This window comes from Saccopteryx leptura, chromosome 3 (genome assembly GCF_036850995.1).
Source record: "Saccopteryx leptura isolate mSacLep1 chromosome 3, mSacLep1_pri_phased_curated, whole genome shotgun sequence".
In the NCBI taxonomy this organism is placed as follows: Eukaryota; Metazoa; Chordata; class Mammalia; order Chiroptera; family Emballonuridae; genus Saccopteryx; species Saccopteryx leptura.
In genome coordinates this window covers 245,306,004-245,328,196 of record NC_089505.1, presented here as the reverse complement: position 1 = coordinate 245,328,196, position 22,193 = coordinate 245,306,004, and the positions used below count along the sequence as shown (strand labels likewise).

General features: G+C 56.1%; 1 protein-coding gene and 1 long non-coding RNA gene across 3 annotated transcripts; one reads left to right on the top strand and one right to left on the bottom strand.

Annotated features, from left to right (window-relative positions):
* Positions 1–1,838: 1,838 nt before the first annotated feature.
* Positions 1,839–21,438, bottom strand: CYP26B1 (cytochrome P450 family 26 subfamily B member 1). Its single transcript, XM_066378008.1, has 6 exons — positions 20,947–21,438; positions 17,295–17,519; positions 7,880–8,155; positions 7,468–7,623; positions 5,631–5,915; positions 1,839–5,227 (listed from the first exon to the last, which is right to left on the bottom strand). The coding sequence occupies exons 1-6, from the start codon at positions 21,148–21,150 to the stop codon at positions 4,835–4,837; spliced, it is 1,539 nt and encodes a 512-aa protein (XP_066234105.1). The 5' UTR covers positions 21,151–21,438; the 3' UTR covers positions 1,839–4,834.
* On the top strand, positions 20,880–21,599 carry LOC136400800 (uncharacterized). Of its 2 annotated transcripts, none has more exons than XR_010750397.1 (2): positions 20,880–21,002; positions 21,434–21,599. It is a non-coding gene; the product is annotated as an uncharacterized lncRNA (long non-coding RNA). The 2 variants fall into 2 exon arrangements; XR_010750398.1 differs by having other exon boundaries at positions 20,989–21,096.
* Positions 21,600–22,193: the final 594 nt, after the last annotated feature.

The window sequence follows — 22,193 nt, the reverse complement described above, 5'->3', positions numbered from 1 at the left end:
TGAATTGAAAAGAAATGCTGCAGCCTGGCCAGGCGGTGGCGCAGTGGATAGAGTGTCAGACTGGGATGCAGAGGACCCAGGTTTGAAACCCCAAGGTCGCCAGCTTGAGTGCGGGCTCACCAGCTTGAGTGTGGGATCATAGGACCCCATAGTCATTGGTTTGGTCCAAGGTCGCTGGCTTGAGCAAGGGGTCACTCGCTCTGCTGGAGCCCCCTGGTCAAGGCACATATGAGAAAGCAATCACTGAACAACTAAGGTGCTGCAACAAAGAATTGATGCTTTTCATCTCTCTCCCTTCCTGTCTGTCTGTTCCTCTCTCTGTCTCTCTGTCTCTGTCAAAAAGAAAGAAAGAAAGAAAGAAAGAAAGAAAGAAAGAAAGAAAGAAAGAAAGAAAGAAAGAAAGAAGGAAGGAAGGAAGGAAGGAAGGAAGGAAGGAAGGAAGGAAGGAAGGAAGGAAGGAAGGAAGGAAAGAAAGGGAAGGAAGGAAGGAAGGAAGGAAGGAAGGAAGGAAGGAAGGAAGGAAAGAAAGAAGGAAGGAAAAGGAAAACAATGCTGCAGCCACAACAAGGTCATTCTCAGCAGCCCAGCCTGGGCCCTGGGAGCCCTCTCCCACCCTGGTTCTCAGTGCAGCTCTGGGGCCATGGCTCTGTCTCTCATTGCCCTCCCTCCCTACCCACAGCCCCTCAGTCCTGGGAACTGCCCTGGACGGTCTTTGTCTCAGGGCTGGACATCGTGCCCTTTGCTGGTCTTGCTTTTGTCCTCTGTGACAGTCTGCTGAGCAGCTTTTCCCAGTAGGTTATTGGCAAAGAGCACACAGTTTGTCATCAAATGGGCTTGGAGAGCCGTGCCACCTGAGTCCACTCTACACCATGTTGCCCTTCAGTGTGCCTATCCTTGGGCGTGACGTCTTAAGTGTCCCGCAGTGAAGGTATTTGCCCACCTTTGTTTAACCTCTTCCAAACTTATTTATATTTTTTTTGTATTTTTCTGAAGCTGTAAACGGGGAGGCAGCCAGACAGACTCCCACATGCGCCGGACCCGGATCCACCCGGCACACCCACCAGGGGGCGATGCTCTGCCCACCCGGGGCATCGCTCTGTTGCTACCAGAGCCACTCTAGCGCCTGGGGCAGAGGCCAAGGAGCCATCCCCAGCGCCCGGGCCATCTTTGCTCCAGTGGAGCCTCGGCTGCGGGAGGAGAAGAGAGAGACAGAGAGGAAGGAGAGGGGGAGGGGTGGAGAAGCAGATGGGTGCCTCTCCTGTGTGCCCTGGCTGGGAATCGAACCCGGGACTTCCGCACGCCAGGCCGACGCTCCACCACTGAGCCAACCGGCCAGGGCCTCTTCCAAACTTATTTAATCAGAGAATCTATTTGCTCCATGAAACTGCGTCTGAGAAGTGCGTATGACATGAGGTTGGGAGTCAGGAGAACCAAATTCTGCTCTTCAATTTGCCATGTGGCTGTGGACATCAGTGTAAACATGATGGACTCTGAGGACAGGTCCTGAGCACTCTGGGTTGTCATGTCCAGCACTAGGATGCCTAGCCCCGGCGGTCCTGGCCACGCTCTGCCAGGGGAGCTGGCTCCAGCTGTCCCATCCCCCGACAGGCCTCTGGGGCCAGCTACATCGTCCCCCCCAGGGGAGCCTACTTGTTGAAAGACACTATCATGAACTTCTCCATGCCTACCCACAAGGAACAGCAGGTTGGCCTCACAGGACAAATGTTTCCAGGAGGAACTTCCTGTCTGACAGGTGGGATGGGTGTTGCTGAGGGGACATGGGTGGCGGGGAAACCCTTTCAGTGAGTGAGGCTGAGAGACCAGAGAGCCAAACGAGGTGAGTCCCCACTGTTTATTACAGAAGCCTATAAAAGAGCCACATTGAGTACTTTCAAAATCACAAAATGCACAACATTCATTTTTTTTAATATGCAACATGGAATATTATATACAGATTAAGACCACATAACAGCAAAAACACACACGGCACCAGTTTCATATCAAAACAAATCACACAAGTGCTTTTTCAATATTAAAACAACTGTGATAAAACATATTAATATTTTGAACCATGTTTACAATAGAGAAAAATTCATATTTTACTAAATAACAAATATTTAACAGCAAAAACTTTATACTAAATATTTTGAATTATAACAAAAATAGTACTTATAATAGTTTATAAAGACAGACACAAAATTATAACATTTATGAAAAAAAGTTTTGTGTATAAAATAATATTATAGCAATCTGGGCAGGGTCAGGATGTTGCCCAGAACACAAACGCCAGCGCCCAACATCAAAAGTGCTTCAATCTGCAAGCCCATGGCAGGAAAAGTTTTGTGGGGTTTTGTCTTTTTAATGTCAAGTTACAATAGTTAGGAATGGTAAGTGAGAAAACATCACCCATCTAATGCTACGTCTCTAAAACCTACACACCAGCACACAGACACAGATGGATGCATGGAGGAGATGGATGAACGTGGACATTGCAACCCTTCAGTCAGCCAGTCAAGAGCTTTCTTCATTTCTCTTATTGTTACCTTTGAGACCCAGCAGGCAAATGATCCTTCTTTCTTCCCTCACAGGGATCCTCCTCGGCCTTTTCTCTGCCCCTCCAAGCTGGTTAGCCTTAGCGGAAGGGCCACGGAGGCCCCCTAGAGCACTCCAGCGCCACCCAGGCCAGGCGCAGTGGACTTCCTGTCTGAACCCAGTTTGCCCAGAGTGGTCCAGGGCCAGCTGAGTTAACTTGAAGGTGCATAAACCTTCCAGACACTTAGCTTTTTTTTTGGGGGGGGGGGGTGACCACTTCTGGTGCACCATGAAGCTATTTTGTAAACTTTGATGAGTCCTAACACATTTTTGCCTGTTTTTCAGAATGTGGTGAGATAGAGAGATTTTACTAATTTTTTTAAATGTCTATTTTTTTTTTTTGCCAGTAATGTGTTACACAGTTTTTTAATAGTGGAAAAGTAGGAAGCAAGTGAAACACTTGAGAACCACAGGTTAGAGGACAGTGTGGGGCGTGAGTCCATTCCTGTAGTCTACCTCCAGGTGGGCACGAACGGGTCGAGAGTGGGGTTGCCATCCGTACGCTCAGCACCATCAGAGGGGGCCACTGAGTGGCTACAGTGCCCACCTCTTACAGACAATTAAGGGAATCAACATCCTGCATCTTCTCCTGGGTTTTTGATTTTCTTGTGAAGAGGATTCACTGCTTTGATAACATCAAAATCCAATACAGAAACACAAAAGGCAAAGAAAAATCCCAAAACAGACAAAATCGCTGAAGACTCATCAAAGGCCCCAAACCAGCCCCAGAGGGCATCCCAAATTGCCAACACTCAAAATGCTGGTGGCAGAAGCTACTCCTCTTTCCCCCAGTCATCCCCTGACTGGCCAATTTCAAGCAAATCACTTCTGACAAATCGCACATACCCCCTGCCTCAGCTCTCCCTGCAGCCTCTCTCCGGCAGCTGCCTCAGGACCAGGGCCGAGGCTGAGCCAGCTCTGAGGAGGGGCTGCCTTCTTCGCTCACCTCCCCTTGCTTTCATCTCGTCCCCGCACCCCTGAGCTGGGCTAAGCAGACAGTGGCATAGAGGTGGGAAGGGACTTCAAGCACACCTTTCCAAGGGCAAAGGGTGACAGTTAAGGAAGGGACGGGGGAGGCCCTCGCTCCCCGTCAGAACAAAGAACCCGTATCCTTCCCCATACTCACTAGCCAAGTTGGGGGGCACTGGGGAGAACAGTGACCATGCAGGAGTTGGTGGCAGCCCCCAGACCCCCATTGTTGACAGAGCAGGGAGGGAAGCAGTGGGCCATTTCCCCATCTTCACCAGGGGACAAGGCAGAGGCGCTGGATGTCACCCCAGGAGTGTGGCTGAGGTTGAACCCACAGAAGGACTGGACCCTGGGGGAGCTGCTCAACCCTCAGTCAGAAAGGGCTGGGTCACTCACAGGAGTGGTTTCCGGGACCACTGGGATGGAAGCTAGGGGACAGAGAAGGTGCGATTCCAGTCCCCAGTGACGCCAAGATCCGGTTATATCAGTGAATAAATATGAGCCAGGGGCCTTGGGTGTGTGTCTAACAGTGGAGCAGGGTGGGCTCAAGGCCACCTGGTGGGAAGGTGGGGATGTCAGTGCTGTGTGCACACCTAGGACCACCGGAGAGGATGCTGGAATCACAGGGCCTGGAGCTCCTTTGCCCCAATGTCAGAGGAAAGAAAAAGTAGCAGCAACAGGTAATTTCAAATGTCCAAACTGGCAAAGGAGTGGGACCCCACTAGGACGGCTGCAGCTCCTGCCCCCACCAAGGTGACCTGGGTTCTGCACCAGGCTGCTGCTCCTTGGCGAACACCGGAAGGGTGCCTCAGCCTGAGCAGAGGCGAGCGGGGGAGGGGATCTGAAGCGGCCACGTCTTCCTCCCAACGCCCACATCTTGTGACTTGACCTCAACTAAAAGGGTCCAAGTGAAATGGGAGAGGAGGGACCAGTTGGTAACATCACAAGCAAATGCTGCAGCATGAGCTGACATTTAACACTGTAACAGGCATGCGGAGCCCCCGGCGATGCCTTGTCCCAGGAGCTAAGCTGGTGGGAACTGGAGAGAGACTGGGAGAAGCAGGAGCCAGGAGAAGGGCCCCATCCCCTGCAAGAACGGGGCCCGTTTGGCTTTGAATAGGGTTTGCCAGGGAGGAAGAATGGGAGGGCAAGGTATGGGGGCCGATCCCCCTTCCCCGGGTTCCAGCCCCCTCCCACACACAGGTTTCTACCCTTCCTTCGCCTCCCACCCAGGGCCCAGCTGGGCTGAGGCAGGGGTGTGGGCCAGGCCCTGTTAGACCGTGGCACTTAGCATGGCCTCCGTCTCTGGCAAGATCTTGTTCTGGTTGGAGTCCAGGCCAAAGAACTTGACACTAAGGCCGTCCACGGGATGCAGGACTGGGACCAAGGTGATGCGGGGGAAGGTCCGGGTGGCCAGCTCAAAGCGGCTCGTGCTGGCCAGCTCCACTGCCAGCACCTTCAGGAACAGCTTGGCCAGGTGCTTGCCCAGGCAGGTCCGGACACCACCGCCGAAGGGGAGGTAATGGAAGCGGCCATCCTTGTCTTCGCTCCGAGGCTGACCGAAGCGGTCGGGGTCAAATACATTCACATCTTTGAACACGGGTGCTGTGTCGTGAGTATCCCGGATGCTGTACATGACACTCCATCCTTTGGGGATCTGGAAACCCTGGAGGCAAGATGGGGAGGGGTGGGGTGGTGAGGGCCAAAGGAGATCTGAGAGGGCCCAGGACTTCTTGCCTGCCAGCCCACCCCCAGATGTTCCTAGAGCCACCTACTCTGGTGCCCTCAGTTTGGCCAGTACCCCTCAGCATCTTAGTCCAGTCTCTTATTTATAGAATGTTCACATGCAATTTCATATATGATACCCAAGCTGGCTTCCTCTGAGCCTATATTTGGGAATCTCTCCCGTCAGACTGTAAGCTTCCTGAAGATAAGGGGTGTCTCCCCAACAGACTGAGGTAGCCTGGTAGCCTGAGGGGCAGTCTGGTCTTTCCCATCAGCCAGCCCCTCATGCCCAGGGCAGTGCCCCCTGGGCCTCCTGAGGCCCAGCCCTGAGGGCCCAGCCTCACGTCAAGCTCGAAGGTCTGCAGCACTGTGCGGTAGCCGCCAGAAATGGGCGTGAAGAGGCGCATGACCTCCTTGATGACACAGTCCAGGTAGTGCAGTCCGCTCAGAGTCTCAAGGCGCAGCGTGCCCTCGCAGGGACAGCCGCCGCTGTGCAGGATGCCATGGGCCCGCAGCTCCTCCCGAAGCTTCTCCAGCACAGCCGGGTGCTTCAGCAGCTGCATGATGAGAGAGGTGCTGGCGCTGGCGGTGGTGGCATAGGCGGCAAAGATCAGCTCCAGGGTCCCATCCTGCAGCGTGGAGATGAGAGGCACCATTAGGGACCGATTCAGCCAGGCAGGCCCAGCCTGGGGGCAGCCCTACTCTGCCGCTGTTCTCCATGCCCCAGAGTCGTCTTGCTGGGTCCTGCCTACTTCCTCCAAGACTCGTGTTGCTGGGGCGTTTGGGCCACAATGGGCACAGGTCAAAGGGTGAGTCCCCTGGCTCAGCAAGAGATATAAGTGCTGCAACCCAGGGCGGAGGCACTAGCCTGGAAGTTCCCCGGGGTGGGGCTCCTTCTCACTCACTGCTGGATCCTGGAGCAGTGAGCCCCAGCAGCCTAATCAGTGTAGTAGCTCACAGGAAAAAATAAATAAAAAATCTTAAAGAGCCAGGCACTATGCAGGCGAGTGGGGTGGGGATTCCGGGCCGAAACCCCAACCTTCCCAGCTCCAGCTCCTTCCTCCAGGAGGATGTCAGGGTTTGGGAGGCAGTCTGTGGCCACACCCATGAGACACCTGGCTCATGGGTGCCTGATGGGAAGGTCCCAGCAGGTCATCTCGTTCCAAGCCCTGCGTTTTACAGAGGTGGGTCAGGTGCAGAAAGGAGAGTGCAGAGACCTGTGTTCCTGACTTGCCATGGCACCACCTATGAATCAAAAGCTTCTTGTGAAATGGGAAAGCCATTGGGCTCCTTCCTGCATCCCCAAGATGCAAACTGAAGCTAGAAGAGGGGAAGCAGGGTGGGGGGCGTGGGGAGAGTCTGGCGTGTCTCTGTGGCACCTGGCAAGTGAGTGGGCAGCAGAGTCTGAATGAGGAAAAGCTAACGGATCCCCTCTCAGATGGAATGCCCACCCTAAAATAAGGGTGGGGAGGAGCCCTTCTTCCAGCCCAGTGTGAACACTCTTGGTGCCAGTAGCCCAACTGGGCTTTGCCAATGCCAGGCAGGCTGGGAGGGTGTCAAATGCCACCAACTTGAAAAGGCTGGTGGGATAGGAGACCCGAGTTAGATCCAAACCTCCCCAGCTCTTCCCCAAGGACTGGGCTGGCCTCGAGCAGGTGGCTTTCCCTTCTGGTCTGAGTTTCCCTAGGTGACCTTCCATGGTTACTGGGACCACTAAAATGCACTGAAATAGTGAAGACAGTGGGGGAAGGGAAGAGGGATTGACAAACACCACTGACAATGGGTCGGTTCAGAGGTTGTTAAGGGCCTGGTCTTCACATCTTTTCCAAACTGGTGGATTAGACCATGGGCGAGGTGGAGAGCCTGGGGCCCATGGTCTTGGGGACCCATTCACCATGAGGACTGAGTGCTCATATGTCATCTGGGATAGGAGGAGAAGCTCCATGCACCCATCATGGGTGCTTCTCGTCCTCCCGCCAGATGGTGTGTGCGGCAGGCATGACATGGTCTCTCTTCTGGTTTAGCCCCCAACACAGCGCAGGGATGGCCACAGAAGCTGCTAAGAAACAGTCCCTGTGAAAGGGGACCAGATCATGTGGAAAAAGCCAGGGCCACCCCACCCAGGGGCAGTCTCAGCGTGGCGTGCGGGGCACTGGAGCCGCCCGCGGGGGAGGCCCCTACCTTTAGCTCCTGCATGGTCATCTCCTTCCCGTGCTCCTTGCTGCTCTCAATGAGGATGTCCATCGCGTCCGAATAGTCCTTGCCCTTTGTGCACTGTAGCTTCTCCCGGATGGCCTTTTCCAGGCCCTTTTGGAGGGTCTGTCGTGCCTGAATGCCCTGGAGGGAGAAGGGGACCACCTTGTCACCCAAGCGGAAGGGCAAGGCCACCAAGAGCCTCCTCCTAAGGTGAGGCAAGGTAGGGAATCCCTGTGAGAACTTCCCCTCTCAGCCACAGAGACCCTCAGTGAAGGCTCACTCCACCCTCCGACTGTCTGTGTGTCTGGTGACTGTCTCAGCGATCAGCCAGGCGCCCCTCCCTCAGGGTGGGTTCATGAATGCCCATCTCCTCTCCTCCCATGCCCTCAGTGCTCACCCTCCGGTAACCACTAAAGGGCAAGTCAACAGGCAGGGAGAAGACATTCTCCACGAACTGCTGGTAGACCTCGAAGAGGTGCCCAAGGTCCTCCTCAGGGATGCTGAAGCCCAGGAGCACACGGATGGCCATGCGGAAGGTCAGCTTCTGCGCCTCCTGGTACACGTTGATGGCCTCGGGGCGGCTACTCCAAGCGCGCAGTGTGTCCTGGATCACCAGCTGGATCTTGGGCAGGTAGCTCTCCAGAGCCTCATGGCTGAAGATCTTGGAGAATACCTGGAGGGCAGAGAGGCGGGCAAGCTGATCAGATGGGCTCTGGCTGCCCACAGGCTCCTGGGGGCCTGGCTGAAGCTCAGGTCCTCTGACTGCAACTGGGGAAAACTCCCGGTCCTCACCCTGACCGGGCTCCCCTTCTATCCGCAGACAGAGTCCCCTCGCTGGTTCCCTTGTTCTGAACCCCCTACTGCCTGGGCCTTGGTGGAGGGTGGGAGGGGAAAAACAGGATTAAAACATAGTTCATAAGTATTTTTATTCAAAGTCAAGACCTTCCACATCACTCACAGGGTGACCTGCTATCATCTTGTCTTGACCCCAGAAAAGCATGGGCTCCAAACAACAGCAAAGCCCTGGGGACCGGGCAGTCTGGCTGCCAACAGGTCTACGGGTGATGTGACTGCACCAGCCAGGGGGAAACACAGAGAGGGCTGGAGGGAAGGCAGCTCTCCACTGCAGTGACCCATTCCCAAATTCACAGGCCACAGGGCAGAACTGCCCAAGAGAGGTGGAACAAGGAAGAGGTGGAAAGTAGTAGTTGACGGGAGAACAAGAGAGTCTGAGGCTAGACTGCAAGTAGGACTTCCTGATATCCAAATTTGCTCTCAATCCCTGGGAACCACTTAAAGAATTTGTAAACAGCTGTGCCAACAAAATGTCTTCAGTGTGGCCAGGTCTGGAGGCAGGATGATGGGGACACGGTTTTCCACCCCAAAAGTTCACAGACGCAACCAGAAGCCCTTTTAAGTCCTTGCATCTCCTGGTCCATTTTAAGTAACCAGTGAGTCCCTGTTGCCACCACCCCTGCTTTCAGTTCTTCTGATGCCTCCGCAACCCCTTCTGTCTCTCCTCATTCAGATGCCCCTGCACACCACGTGGCCGCCACAGTGCACAGGCAAGGGGAGGATGTTAGTTTACTTACTGATGGCCTGTGGGTCTCACTAGTAACCGACAAGCCTCATTCCCCCTCCTTGAGTCTGGAGCAGAAGGGGGGTGCCCTCCCACCAGCACCAAAGGGAAGGTCATGGGGAAGGGGGAGGAGGGGCAGTGCAGTGAAAGGAGACAAATATTCCCCCAGCCCCCCCCCCACCCTGCTCCATGCAAACCACACACACGCGCCCGCCCGCCCCTCCTGCCCCCCAAACACAACCACCGCACAAACTGTAAATGTGAGAATTTCCCCTGCAGTCAGCTCGAGGAGGAAAAGGTAACATTTTCCTGGCCTCGGCCCTGCATGGCTAATGGGAGGGCTGGTTTGCAGAAATAACAGTGCTGGCCCTTCAGTGGCCCAGCCAGGCGTTCACAATAGCACTTTCATTCCGAAATTCCCGGTGGGCAGAGGGAGGGAGGAGGGAAGGAGGCCGCCGGTGAGGGGCGGAGAAGCCGGCACTGTTTGGGGCTGCTCCTGCTACTAGGGGACAACTGAAAGGTAGAAGGACGATGAGAGTGGCCATGGGCAGCCCAGGCCTGGACGGGTCACTCACACCTTGCTCTGCTCAGTTTAGTGTCTCGGTTATTTCCACGGGGGACTTCAACTGCCACGTTCTTTCACAGGTTATAGATAAAGGCAATGCCTTTATCTGCCTCAGCCCTCCACCCTGATGTCCTTTGGATTCCAGGTTTAGCTCTTGGTCAAAAAAACTTATGGGGTAGGAGTGGGGACTCTGTCCCCAGAGTCCAACACCAACCAACCAAGAGGCCTGACGGGACAGTCAGGAGCCCACAGGGTGAGCAGAAGTGGCACATAGGAGACAACCAGGCCTATCGGAAAACGGAAAGATAACTGTGGCTAGCAGGCCTCGGGGAAGGCTGCAGCTGGGGAAAAGCAGGGGCAGGTAGGCCCTCCCTGCCCCTGAGTCAGCCACCCTAAGACAGACTGGGGGGGGGGGGGGTACTGTCATGAAGGGTAGGGAGGCAGGGGCTGGCCAGGGCCACCAGAGCAAGGGAAACCTGGGCCAAAGTTAGGCATGTGAAGGGGGCAATAAGGCAGAGGCCACACTGACCAGAACTGGCCCCAGTCAAAGCCAGCTGGGCTCTAAGGTGCAGTGGGTGGTGAAAAAAAGGCAGGCTGAGTGCCCAGAGACCCCCCAGATCATCCACCAACTTACAGTGTGATCATGGCCAAGTCACCTCCTAGGCTTGGTTTCCTCATCTATAACATGGTGAGGTTAAACCAATGACCGCCTTTTCCTTTCAATGTACACAGCACATACACAGCAGTATCCATACATCCCTAAGTAGATGCTGTACCCTCTAAGAAGCCCCGAGTCTGGCACTGCACGAGTGACCTGGTAAATGCCTGCCAGGCCCCCACTCATACACTTCTACATGGGCTACAGTGGCCCAGGAGGGGCCATTTCAGGGTTATCAAAAGGAGAGCTCTCAGGGTCCCCAGTGCAACCCAAGAGTGGCCAGACTAGATGTACTGACAAGCCCTACCCTGCCCCAAAGGTTACATTCCCTGCGCCCTCTAGTGACAGGCACCTAAATAGCTCCTTCTCAAGCCCTCAGGTCAAGGAGGGCAGGGTGGACCCAAGGAGACTTCGGACTCAGCAGAGGGACTCCAAGGGCAAACAGTCCACACCTCACCTCTAGGTCAGAAGCAGTCCTGAGCAAGGTTAGAAGTTGGAATGACCCCAGAAAGCCCACAGCACTTTGTACCTACAGAACCCCTAGGGCTGGGGCTTCTGAAAAGAGAATCCCAGCCTCTTATCTTGACGCATCAAAAAATCTAACAGGATGTTCTGGAGTCCTTTTTTTTTATGGCAGAGACAGGGAGAGTCAGAGAGAGAGAGACAGATAGGGACAGACAGGAAGGGAGAGAGATGAGAAGCATCAGTTCTTCATTGCGGCACCTTAGTTGTTCATTGATTGCTTTCTCATATGTGCCTTGACCGTGGGGCTACAGCAGACCGAGTAACCCCTTGCTCAAGCCAGCGACCTTGGGTCCAAGCTGGTGAGCTTTGCTCAAACCAGATGAGCCCACACTCAAGCTGGCGACCACGGGGTCTCGAACCTGGGTCCTCCGCACCCTAGTCCGACGCTCTATCCACTGCGCCTCTGCCTGGTCAGGCTGGAATCCTTTTTTACCTGAAAGCCCCACGATTCTCCTCAGAACCCCCACCCCCCCACCCCCAGATGACAAGCCAAGCAGAGGCAGATTTCAGACACACCGGGACCAAGGCACTTTACTCAGAATCACCAAATCCATGTGCCTGCCTCTGGCCCAGCTGTTCCATAGGCACAGGGGCCTCCCAGGCACCGGGAAAACTCCAGGGCCTCATCCCTGGGTCTGTGCCCAAGGTTAACAACACGGGCACTTCCGGAAGTAGAGGCAGCCCAGAAACCACGCCCACCATGCAGGGCCGGAGGAGGAGGCGGAGGTGCTGGCCAGGGCAAAGGGAGGCTGTGATGGGGCAGGCGGGGGCAGGCTTCGGGCACGTGGGAAAGTGCCCGGTGGAGCCGCTCTGTGTGAAGAGGGGAAGTGTTCCCGGTCCCCAGAGCTGCCTTCCCTGACCACAATAGTAACAGAAGCCAGGCTGCTTTGTCCCCCTCTGGGGCTTCCACTGGAATTCCCAAGCGTGAGCCAAGAATGCCGCACAAAGGTCATCTGGAACCAGCCCTGGCCCAGGCAGAGCCCTGCAGAGGGAATAGCAGGTATGGACTTTCCACTAGGGTTGCTGCTGGGAGAACAAGGACAGAGGATCGAGGACCTGGGAACCTCGGGCATAGTCTGGGCAGGGTGGGCTCCTGCCTGTAAGATGTGCTCGGAAACCCTCCCCCTACCTGTGTTACTGGCTCAAGAGCCCACATCCCTGATTCTCTCTTTTCCCTGAATAGGAGATGATTCCACAATAAGTTGGAAGGGGAGGTTAGAGAGGGCCACCAAGTGGTTTGTCTAGGCTCCAATTCCCTATAATCAGTTTTACAAATCCTCCCCCTGCCTCCCTATACTGCCTCTCACCCAGTGCCTCTGGGACTCACTCACTGAACCCCCATGGCCTTGCATGCTGATTGACCCAATGACCTCCCCCTTCTCTGCTGACTGCTATGGATAGACAGACAGATAAGACGGTTGGGAAGCCTTGGGAGATAGAAGAGTCAGAGAGGGAACCCACTCCCTGGGCCAGTGACTCAGACTGGGAGGAATGGAAGTGGCTGCCCGGGAGGGTGGGGGCCCAGGCAGGCCAGCCCGCCAAGCCACTGGAGCCGTGGCCTGCGGGGTGGAAAGAATAACAGAGGGCAGTCAGCCACCAGGGCAGCTGTCCGCACAGCGCAGAGGTGACGCCAAGGTGTGTTCTCAAGTAAGAGGGAGGACAAGAGAGGACGTCATCTTCCCAGCTGCCTGGCATATCCATTGGGCCTCGACTTCACCCTGGCTGCCTCCTGAGCCAGTCCCTACTCAGCCCCTCTGGTTGGGAGGAGCTGGCCCAGACCTCCCAGCCTGCACATGCCCTCTGGGTCCCAGCATCAATGGAAACAGAGTACCTGTCTCCTATTTGCTCCAGCTCTAATCAGCTCCTCTAACTCTTACACACACACACACACACACACACACACACACCCCCAGTGGGGGATAGGAGGGCAGTACTTGGCAGAGCCACAGAATATGAAAAAATTTGCCCACTCATTTTTCTTCCAGCCACAGTAAAACCCCCTCAGAAAGCTAAGACCCAAAGGGAAAGGACCTTCTAAGGTCACAGTCCAAGGCATGACTGGCCACACCCACCAGGATCCCTAAACCCCCTGCCTCCCACCACTCCTAGCCACATAAAGTGGCCTTCTACCCATCCTGGGGGCTCTGAATTTATCCAAGAACCCTGAGGGGACCCTCCTTTCTGGCCCAAGTTCATTCTAAGGGCAAGGCCAGCTGTTCTGGTTACTCTGTTTTACTCTCAGCATTTCTCAGCCCTGGGAGACACGCCCCCAACCGTACCCTTCTGCCTGGGGAACCTGGAATGGATACATCGGTGGCATAAGGGGCTCAGAGCCAGAGCAGACCCCAGCCAAGCCCGGCCCCTTCTCACCCACCAAGGCCATACTTGTCTCCCAAGGCTGCTAGAGTGAGCAAACACATTAATATCACAGGCTCAGACCCCACCCTACCCTGGGAGAAGGACACAGAAAGGAGGGAAAGGGAGGGTGTAGCCCCCACTCCTAGCCAACCCACCCTCCCACTGTTTGGCACAAAAGCATGCAGAGGGAGGCACCCTCTCCCAGGCGCCCTGGTGGCTGGCTGTGGGTTCCCTCCCTCACTGACCTTCAGAGACATCCGCTCCTGCCACCTGCCCCCTCAATGGCTCCTGTGCCCACCAGCTGGTGCTATAGTAACTTTTGGGTGAAGGACTTCAGCTAGTAGAGCAAAGGTCTATGCTGGGGTTTCTCACAGTAACAGCTGGCCATGCCACTCACCTTCCAATTCAGTGCAGGTGGGAACTTCTGCCCTAAGCTGAGCCTGGTGGACATGACTCTAAAGTCAGAGGCTATGCACCAATCTGAAGGACACCTAAAGATAGTTCTACCTGGCCTCCCCAGGACCCTGCAACCACAGGCCCTCTGGCTCTGTACTGAAGCACCTCCTGGCTTCTCCATCCTAACAGAAACCCAGGACACACAGAGTTTCTGAGAAGAGTGCAGGAATCCTGAGCCTAATCCCCATCCCCACCCCAGATAGGGCCCAAAGACAAGTCAGTGAGAGGCAGTGGGGGTCTCTTAATCCCTGCCTCCAAAGCCTAGGGAGTTCTTGATCCACCTCAGCCTCTGGCACAGAAGTCCTTGAGCCAGGGATCTGGGTAGCAGGAACAAGACTACTGCTGGGTCCACCAGTCCAAGGGCCCTAGGTTAAGTGCATCCCCTGAAATGCTCTCCAAGTTCTGGGAAGGCCACAGTCTGAGGTCTGTCTGCTGAAGCTTCTGGCTCCTTGGTGCAAAGAGGCCCAGCTCTGTCTCTGAAGGAAAAGAGGAAATGCCTGATCCTGCTATGTGGGGCTGGGCACTGGGAGCTTCAAGAACTACGGCATTCCCAACTCCTCCACGTCTCTGCCAATTCTTTCCCTGGTCATCCCTACCAGACTCTATCCATCCTTCCAAGACAACACCCCAGCTTCTCTGCACAAAAAAAGGAAAGGGTCAGGGTCTCTCTTCCATCATTCAGAGTCACCCCAGGGCAGGAAGGGGTAACAAGGAGAAGAGACAGAGTTTGGTGGTGGCTACTGGGACACAGGTCTGGCTTTCGGAAAAGACTCTTTTAGACTAGGCAAGACTGTATTTTCTCCCTGGCAACCCCACCTCTCTTGGCCCTAAACAACCAGGGCAGTTAGGGCAAACACCTGGATGCAGTGATGGCTATGAGGAGCCCCTTCCCAGCACATCTGGTCAGACCTCCCAGAGAAGGGGCGGGTCACCCGCCCCGGTGGAAACAGTGACGCTCCTAGTTCCCCCGCCATCTGGGCCCCAGCACACCTGGGCCTCACTTCTTGAGAATGCATCCTAACCAGGCCTGGGCCTGGCCCAGCAGCCCACTCTCCAGCCACATCCTTAACTGCAGCCTGGGCTGAATAAGGAAGTGTGAGTGGTATCTACAGCTCCTGCCCTGGCCACATTAGGTCCACTGGGCACTGGGTCCAGCAGATTGGCCATTCTCTCCAAGACCAACACATGCCTCTGATTATTCTCTTGTCGTCTCTATGGCTAGACTCCACTTCTTGAAGGCAAGGACCAAGTTTCCAGCTTTTCTGTTTTTACCTAACCCAAGGCCTTCTATTAGTTCAGTGAACTTAAGTTCATAGAACACCAATTACAGAGATTTGAGAGAAGGACCCTTTTATCAACATACTTACTAGAGAACCACATGTACGTGAATCACATAGCGAGCATACAACTAGTACACACAAAAGGAGGGTTGTTGAACCACTGAACATTGGTTCCCAAGTCAGTGTCAGGATGAACTGTGTTCTGGCTGCTGCTCATGGGACTTACAGGGCAAACGTGCCCCATTATGCCCCAGTGGGGTCCCCAGATTCTGCCCCCTCCCTTGTCTTACCCCAGCCCTTCCTCTCCTTTCCCTGTATTTCTCCGACATTGGTCATTTTATGTCATTTGCTTCCTCTTCCACTCTTCCCAAATGAAGAATGTAGGCCAAAACCTTGGGGCTTTCCAGGCAGGCCCTCCCCACCTGGAGGCCCAAGGCCAAGGCAAGCAGAGGGTGGGTGGAGCCACAAAGCAACAGCCTCACCCAGAAGCTTTCTGCATCCCCAGGGTCTCACATTCAGATCTTGACCAAGCCTTCTTCCTCCCAGCATTCCCTTCCACCCCAGCCTCTTTCTTCTGGCAGTCCTGGGTGGGCAGGACTGAGCAGTGCTCTGCTTGGGGGCCCAGGAACACCTCTTCTCATGGAGGAATGTTGAAGGCTCCACCTGCCTTTGCTTTGTCTCCAGATTTGAAGTCTCTCAACCTGAGTCTCAGTGTGAGAAGGGAAAAATGATTACTTTCTTGTCAAAGCCTCTATAAAAATAAAATGAGAAGTTTTCACATTCAGTTGGATTTCTGAGTACCTGGCTCTCCTCATTATTTGAGACAAGGTTTTGGTGGAGTCACAAAGACTAAGAAAAAAAAGTGTTCAAGATATTTGAAAAGCCACCATTCCTGATAAGGCAGCCCCCTCCCAGCCACTCCCAGGGCACCCGCCTTCAGTCTGATCTGAGGCCCTGTTTGCTGATTCCTGCTTTAGTGAGGCAGATAGGAGAGCCAATTTTAGGAGTTCCTTCCCAGCCCCTAAAATACATGTTTTATGGGAGGAGGGGCGTTGGGGGTATGTGCAGACCAATCCACTCCATGCGATTTTTCCTCCTTTTGTCTGCTACAGAGAACTACTCTTCACAGGCCATTCAGAAGACATCAAATGCTATAAGATGAATTCCTTCGTTCCCAAGACCAACTCACACGCAGAATTCTGGCAGAGAGGCTGTGCATAATTGCCCCGTCGCCTCTCCTGGGCTCTACTAATCTTCCCAGATATCAGAGACTGCCTCGCGGTTTCCTTCAGGTTTCAAACCTGGGTGAGTCCTCTGACCCAAGGAAAAAAACGGAAGGAGAGGTCTTGCAGTCTCCCCCACCCACTTCTGGACGCTTTAAACCCGCAGGCCGGCTCCCACCCGGCGGCGGCGGCGGCTCAGCTTTCGGGTTACTGCAGTTCAAACAGCACGTGCCGCCCGCGCTCCGAGCCACTGCGACTGCAGCGGCTTCGGCTCAGCCCTGGGAGGGGGGGGGGGGGCTCGCTCCGTGCGCGTTGGCTCTCCTCCTTCGCGCCTCTTCCAGGCGCTCGGGAAATCCACAGGATAAACACCCACTTTCTCTTCCTCTTTGTGGGAGGGGGTGGTTGTGCTTTGATCCCGCGCCGCGCCTCGGCTGCTCTCCCACCCATTGCCCTTCCCCCACTGTCCAGACCCATGCACATTGTAGCCCAAATTTCACCTCTCCCCTTCCAGACAGGCCCTGTAATCACTGCCCACAAGGTGCCCCAGCCCTCCGCGCCTCCCCGAGTCGACATTAAAGCAACCAGTGGCAGGAAGGCTAGGTTTTGATTTAAGAATGATCCGTCGTTATCATTCTAAAATGAAGCCTCAGGGGCCTGACCTGTGGTGGTGCAGTGGATAAAAGCGTCGGCCTGGAATGCTGAGGTTGTTGGTTAAAAACCCTGGGCTTGCCTGATCAACGCACATATGGGAGTTGATGCTCTCCTTGCCTCTCCCCCCCCCCAAATAAATAAATAAATAAATAAATAAATAAATAAAACGTTTAAAATGAGGCCTCTGGCCACCCTCCACCCTCTCCTTTTTACTGTTTTTGGGAGCACGATGAGCACAGGCGTTAGATGCCTCAATTCCCTCTCGTTCAAGTTCTGTGAAACAACCACTCAAACAGCAGTGGACCAGCAAGGGGGTCGATCCAGAAGAAGCCTGTACAGGCCCTAGATCTGGGATCAGAGCCGTCTAGGCAGGGGAAACCTCCAATATAGTGTGCAAGCAGGATCACAATTCGGGTGGATATGTTTCCAGGGCTCCGAGAACTCCTTATCCCGAGGGGTGGGGCAAGGAAGAAGAGGGTCAGAGCACGGTTGCGGGACCCTTGGTTAAAGCTCTTACCTTGCGCTTGTTGCGGTGGATGTCGCCAATGGAGTTGGCCACGGTGTTCGGGCCCAGCAGCATGCGTGTACTGCGCGGCCACTCGGTGCTCACGAGGTGATGCTCACCCATGAGGATCTTGCGCACGTTCTCCGCGCCTGTCACGCGGATCAGCGGCCGTCCCAGCAAGTGCGTCTTGAACACATTCCCATACTTCTCCCTCCGCGAAGACTGGAAGCCAGAACCCTGAGGGAGCCACAAGGGAGACCTTTTCAGTGTGCACATCTCAGGATGATACTTCCCGGAGGCCCAGGCTCAAGGGGCGGCGGGGGGAGGGGTGGAGGACACCACCCGGGGCACCAGTTCCCTGCTCTTACTACACACACGCGCGCGCGCGCGCGCAGGTTTTATTTTTCATAGCATACACAAGAACCGGGAAGTAGGGCCCAGAGGATAATAAATAATGCAAGGAGGCGGGAGGCCCAGGGGCACCCTGCGAGAGTTTTTAGTAAGCACTTGCGGTAAGGAAAAGGTATTCCGGACGGCGGGACCCGAAGCTAGAGCCTCCACCAATCACCCAAGCACCCCCCAATTCCTCCGCCTCGCACTCCAAAGTCTCTCAGAATAAATATTTCCAGGCTCCCGGCCACGGGCTGGCGAGACCCCTCGGGGTGGCCGCAGGCCAAAGATTATTTATAGTGGTGAGCGGTCGGTGCCCGGAGGCAGGCACTACACTTGCGGGCGGGGGTTTCCTGGGTTCTCGGATGCGGACAGCGAAGGGACTCGGTGGCCCTCTAAGGGCTCTGCAGAGTCTGGTCAGGATCTGAGGGCCGAGATTTTCCTAATGCAATTTGCCCTGGAAATAACTAAGAAGGACTCGCGTCGCTGCTCTCGAGTTTGAAGCGGGAGCGCGGAGGAAGTCGCTTCCCGCGGGGCGGGGCGGGGCCGGGGCGGGCTGCCGTCGCAGGTAATCGGATCCCCGGCAGCGGCGGCGCTAGCCGAGGAGAGCTAGGCCCCGGCCCCGACCCGCCGCTCGCCGGAGCTGGCGGGGCCGGCCCCTCGAGGGTACCGGAAACCGAGGGGACCGCGGAGAGGCGGGGGCAGGGGCGTCCCGCTCACCTTTGACGTAGGCTCTTGCTACCCCACCCCATATTAACCCTTCTTCTGCCAAGACAGCACTGGGTGAGAAGGGGAGGAGCGCCACCTGTCCAGCTGTCCCGCTCGCCCGCCAACAATAGTGAGAATGCGGGCACCAGGTTCCAGGGGTCATGCACTCCTAAAGGTACAACTTGGCTTCCCCGTTTCCCGGTTGGTACCCCCCTCACTTTTCTTTCTTCCACGGAAAAGTATTCTCTAGCTAGATGTGTGCACACACCCCAGCACTGCCGAAAAGTGACTCTGCAGAACCCAGAGTACTAATCTCTTTTCCACATGCGCCTTCGGCCCCGGCGCGCGACAAGGAGCGAGCTTAGAGCGCCCGCGCCTCTAGGAGGGGGGCTGGTCCGCGGGGACGCCGTCCCACTCCCCGGTTAGCGGGTCGGGGAGGACAACCCCCACCCTGCGCTGACCTAGACGGCGTCTACCCCTTTAAGAGAAATCTAGGAGAGGGTGGAGGTGCGACAAAGGGGGGGTGAGGAGCGGGGTTCCCTCCCTCCGTCTGCTATACCCGTCTCGCTCGCTCAGTCTGACTCTCCGTCTCTCCTCTCCTTCTTTTCCTCTGTTTTTCTTTTCTTTCGACACAAAAGTTGGGCTGTGAATTTTCCGAGGTCGTCGCCGCCTCTCTCCCGCCCCCCCCCCCCCCGCCTCTGATCTGCCTAACTATAATTAAAGTGCGTTTTTTGTGGCATTAATAAAGAGTTATTTGTCCGCCGTTTCCACGGTCTTCACAAAGAGGACTTTCATAGGGGCGGCCGCTCGGGCCGCGAGTCCAATTTATACAAAAATGTTGTATTTTTAGCCCTGGGCTCTGTTTAGATGGCGCATGGTGGAAACGGAGAGCCCTTGGAGGTCCCCCCGTAAAATCTGATAAATGACTCCGAAAAAATAAAGCTGGGATTCAGAAGGTTCCCATTAACCCCTTAGGCGCCCCTCTGCAGGCATTCCCCCCCCCCCCATATTCCTCCCTACGCAGAGCCTAGGGCCCCAAGGGCAAATGGATGGGGAGGCGTGGGCCTGCTTCCTCCTGCCCATCTTCCGCGCCGGTTGGACGCTGAACCCTAAGGGTCCTTGTGGGACTCGGAGAAAAGGTCAGAGGGACATATTGGGGGGGCAGAGAAAGGTCAGGAAACGGGAGGGGGGGCGGTGACAGACCGCGGATTCTGCAGATTGGCTCTAACGAGGTAGGAGCCGATGCCCATGTGAGTTATTTTATTTCCTAAATTCTCGGCCAAAAGCCTAGACCACCGCTGCAGTTAACCCTTTAAGTGTGGTGGCACGGGATAGGCTTCGGGGATTTCTTTACTGGGGGTAGTCCCTTTGGTTGAAGTGAACCCCACCAGTTGTAAGAACAACCCTCCCCCACAAAGAAATGGGCTGACTCCGGGACTTGGGAAGACCACGGGGCAGAGGAACCTGAGGTCCCCTACTCCGCCCCAGATCCGTTGACACTTGGCGCCCAGCGGGGTATAAGTGTGTGCGAACGGATTGCACGCGTCTGTTCATTTCAAGCCAAACTTTCCCACTTCTAAACCCACAAGTCTCTGAGCTCCCCTCCCACCTCCCACCTCTCCCTGCCGGGGTTGCCCGTTTCAGGACGTTCATCCCTATCCAAACCGTCGTCAGCATCAGCGGGACAAAACTCGTGTACACGCGCACACAACACACCTCCCGCGGTAAACCCAGAGTGCCCCCAACACACATTAAGAAAGAAAACCGAGTGTGTATCAAGCTGCAGAAGAGCTTGTCTAGCACTCGATGGGTTTAATTCCAGGTTAATCGCCCCATTACCTACCTGGGTCCAGCTTCCGACGAGCCACCCCATTATCACCAGCGGTGTTGGGAGTGCGGTGTCCAACAACAAACACACACACCGCTCCCAAGTTTCTCTCCCATGCTACCCTGTCCTCACCCAGTAAGTAAATAGACCCTTTCCCCGAAAGCAGAGAGCCCTCGGGTCTCAGATTTCTCATTTTCTTTGGGTCACCTTCTTCCTCTCCCACCACAAAACACATATTTTCTCGGACCGTGGCCCAGGGTAGTTGTACCTGGCGCAGCCGACGACGTGGCGGGAACACAGCCCGGGACTTAAAAAGACAATTCTGGCTGCCACTGGCCCCCTCCTCCTCTCCCCGACTCAATTTTCGGGTCCCAATGACACCGCCAAAGCCCAGGGAGCCGCGGCGACTGGGACCTGGAGGGCGAAGGAGAGGCGAAAGCGGACGCCTCACGCACTCGTGCTGAGGACCCTGCGGTGCAGAGTCTGTCCCGGGAGCCCTCTCGAGTCCGGGACCTCTCCGATCGGCCCCGTGAACCTGCGCCCCCCGCGCCAGGGAGCACCGAGCCACGCCGCGGGCGGGCAGGGGAAGCCCGGGAGCCGCCGGGGGATAGGAGGGAAGGGGCGGGGCGGGGACCGGTGCCCTCAGGCTCCCGGCGCCCCCTGGCCGGGCCGCGGCACCATCGGCCCGGCGCTCGCGTTAGCGGACTTCGGAGAGCAGCGGAAGGATTGCGCCCTTACCTGTAGCAGCCAGTGGCCGGTCTCTCCGATGAGCGGGAAGCCCATGGAGCCCTTGGGTATGGGCAGCTTGCAGCTCTTGTCACGGGTGGCAGCCCAGCGCAGCTGCCACAGCTGCTGCGACACGGCCAGCAGCAGCGTCACCGACACCAGGCACGCGGCTAGGGTGGCCAGCGCCGACACCAGCTCCAAGCCCTCAAAGAGCATGTTGGCGGCCGCTCGGGGGATTGGCTGTGCCGGCCGCGGCGGGGGAGGGGAGGGCTGGGTGGCAAGGGACGGGAGCGGCGGGGGAGGGGAGACTGCGGCCGGGGGTCCTGGCACCTCCAGCCGAAACAGAGAAGGAGGAAGGGGCCGAGGGAAGGGGAGTGGAGGCTTCGAGGGGAGCGGAGAGCGGAAGAAAAAAAATTTTGCCTAGAAGAGAGAGAGAGGAGACACGAGGCGACTCGGAGTGTAACTTTGTTTGTTTGTTTGTTTGTTTTTTCCCTTATAGCGGACTTAAGGGCTGCTCGCGGGGTGGTGAGATGAAGCCGTGAATCAAGCTGGTGGATTAGCGCTCCCCGCAACCATCACACTCGGAAAACTTTGGAAAACTTTGTCCAGCGGGAGCCTCTCTTGTAAGCCCCCTTCCCCTGCTCAGAAAAAAAAAAGGGGGGGGGTAGCAGAAAGAAAGTGCGATCGACTGGTCAAAAGTTTTCCCCTCAAATTCCTAAGTGGAAAAAAAAAAGAAAAAAATCCTGAATCCAAAAATTCCAACGAACCCAGAAACTTTGGGGGCGAGGGGGAAGGCTCCCCGGCCGAGGCGAGTGGAGAGGCCCGAGCCCAGCGTCCCTGGGCTGCCCCGGGCGGCGTGCCTTTAGCCCCAGAGCCACCGCTGCACCCCCGGAGCGGGCACAGAGGGCGAGGCGGCGCGGCGGCGGGAGCGCGGGTGCGGAGCTGGCGGCCCGCGGCCGGGATGGGACGCAGCCGGCGACAGAGCCCGGGGCAAGCGCTGGGGCGGCGGCGGCGGCGGCGGCGGCGGACGGGAGGGGTGAGGCGGGGTGGGGTTGGGGGAGGAGGTGAAAACCCGAGCTAGGCTATTGTATCAATTAAGAAAAGGCAGTCCGTCCTGGGACGCAGGCTCTCAGCTCTGGAGTTGCTGCTGGGGGGAAGGAAGGGGGGGAGAAAAGAAAGGCAAAAGGAATGAAAGAGGGGGAAAGCAGGAGGCAGGATTTCAGGGCTGGTGGTTTTAAAAGCTTCTCTCAATGTGAATT

Excerpts from the sequence above, each read along its gene's own strand:
- CYP26B1 (XM_066378008.1), bottom strand. The coding sequence starts at position 21,150 with ATGCTCTTTGAGGGCTTGGAGCTGGTGTCGGCGCTGGCCACCCTAGCC. Across the intron at positions 7,624-7,879 it reads CCTTTAGTGGTTACCGGAGG|GGCATTCAGGCACGACAGAC; the intron begins GTGAGCACTGAG and ends TTCTCCCTCCAG. Across the intron at positions 5,916-7,467 it reads TGACCATGCAGGAGCTAAAG|GATGGGACCCTGGAGCTGAT; the intron begins GTAGGGGCCTCC and ends TCCACGCTGCAG.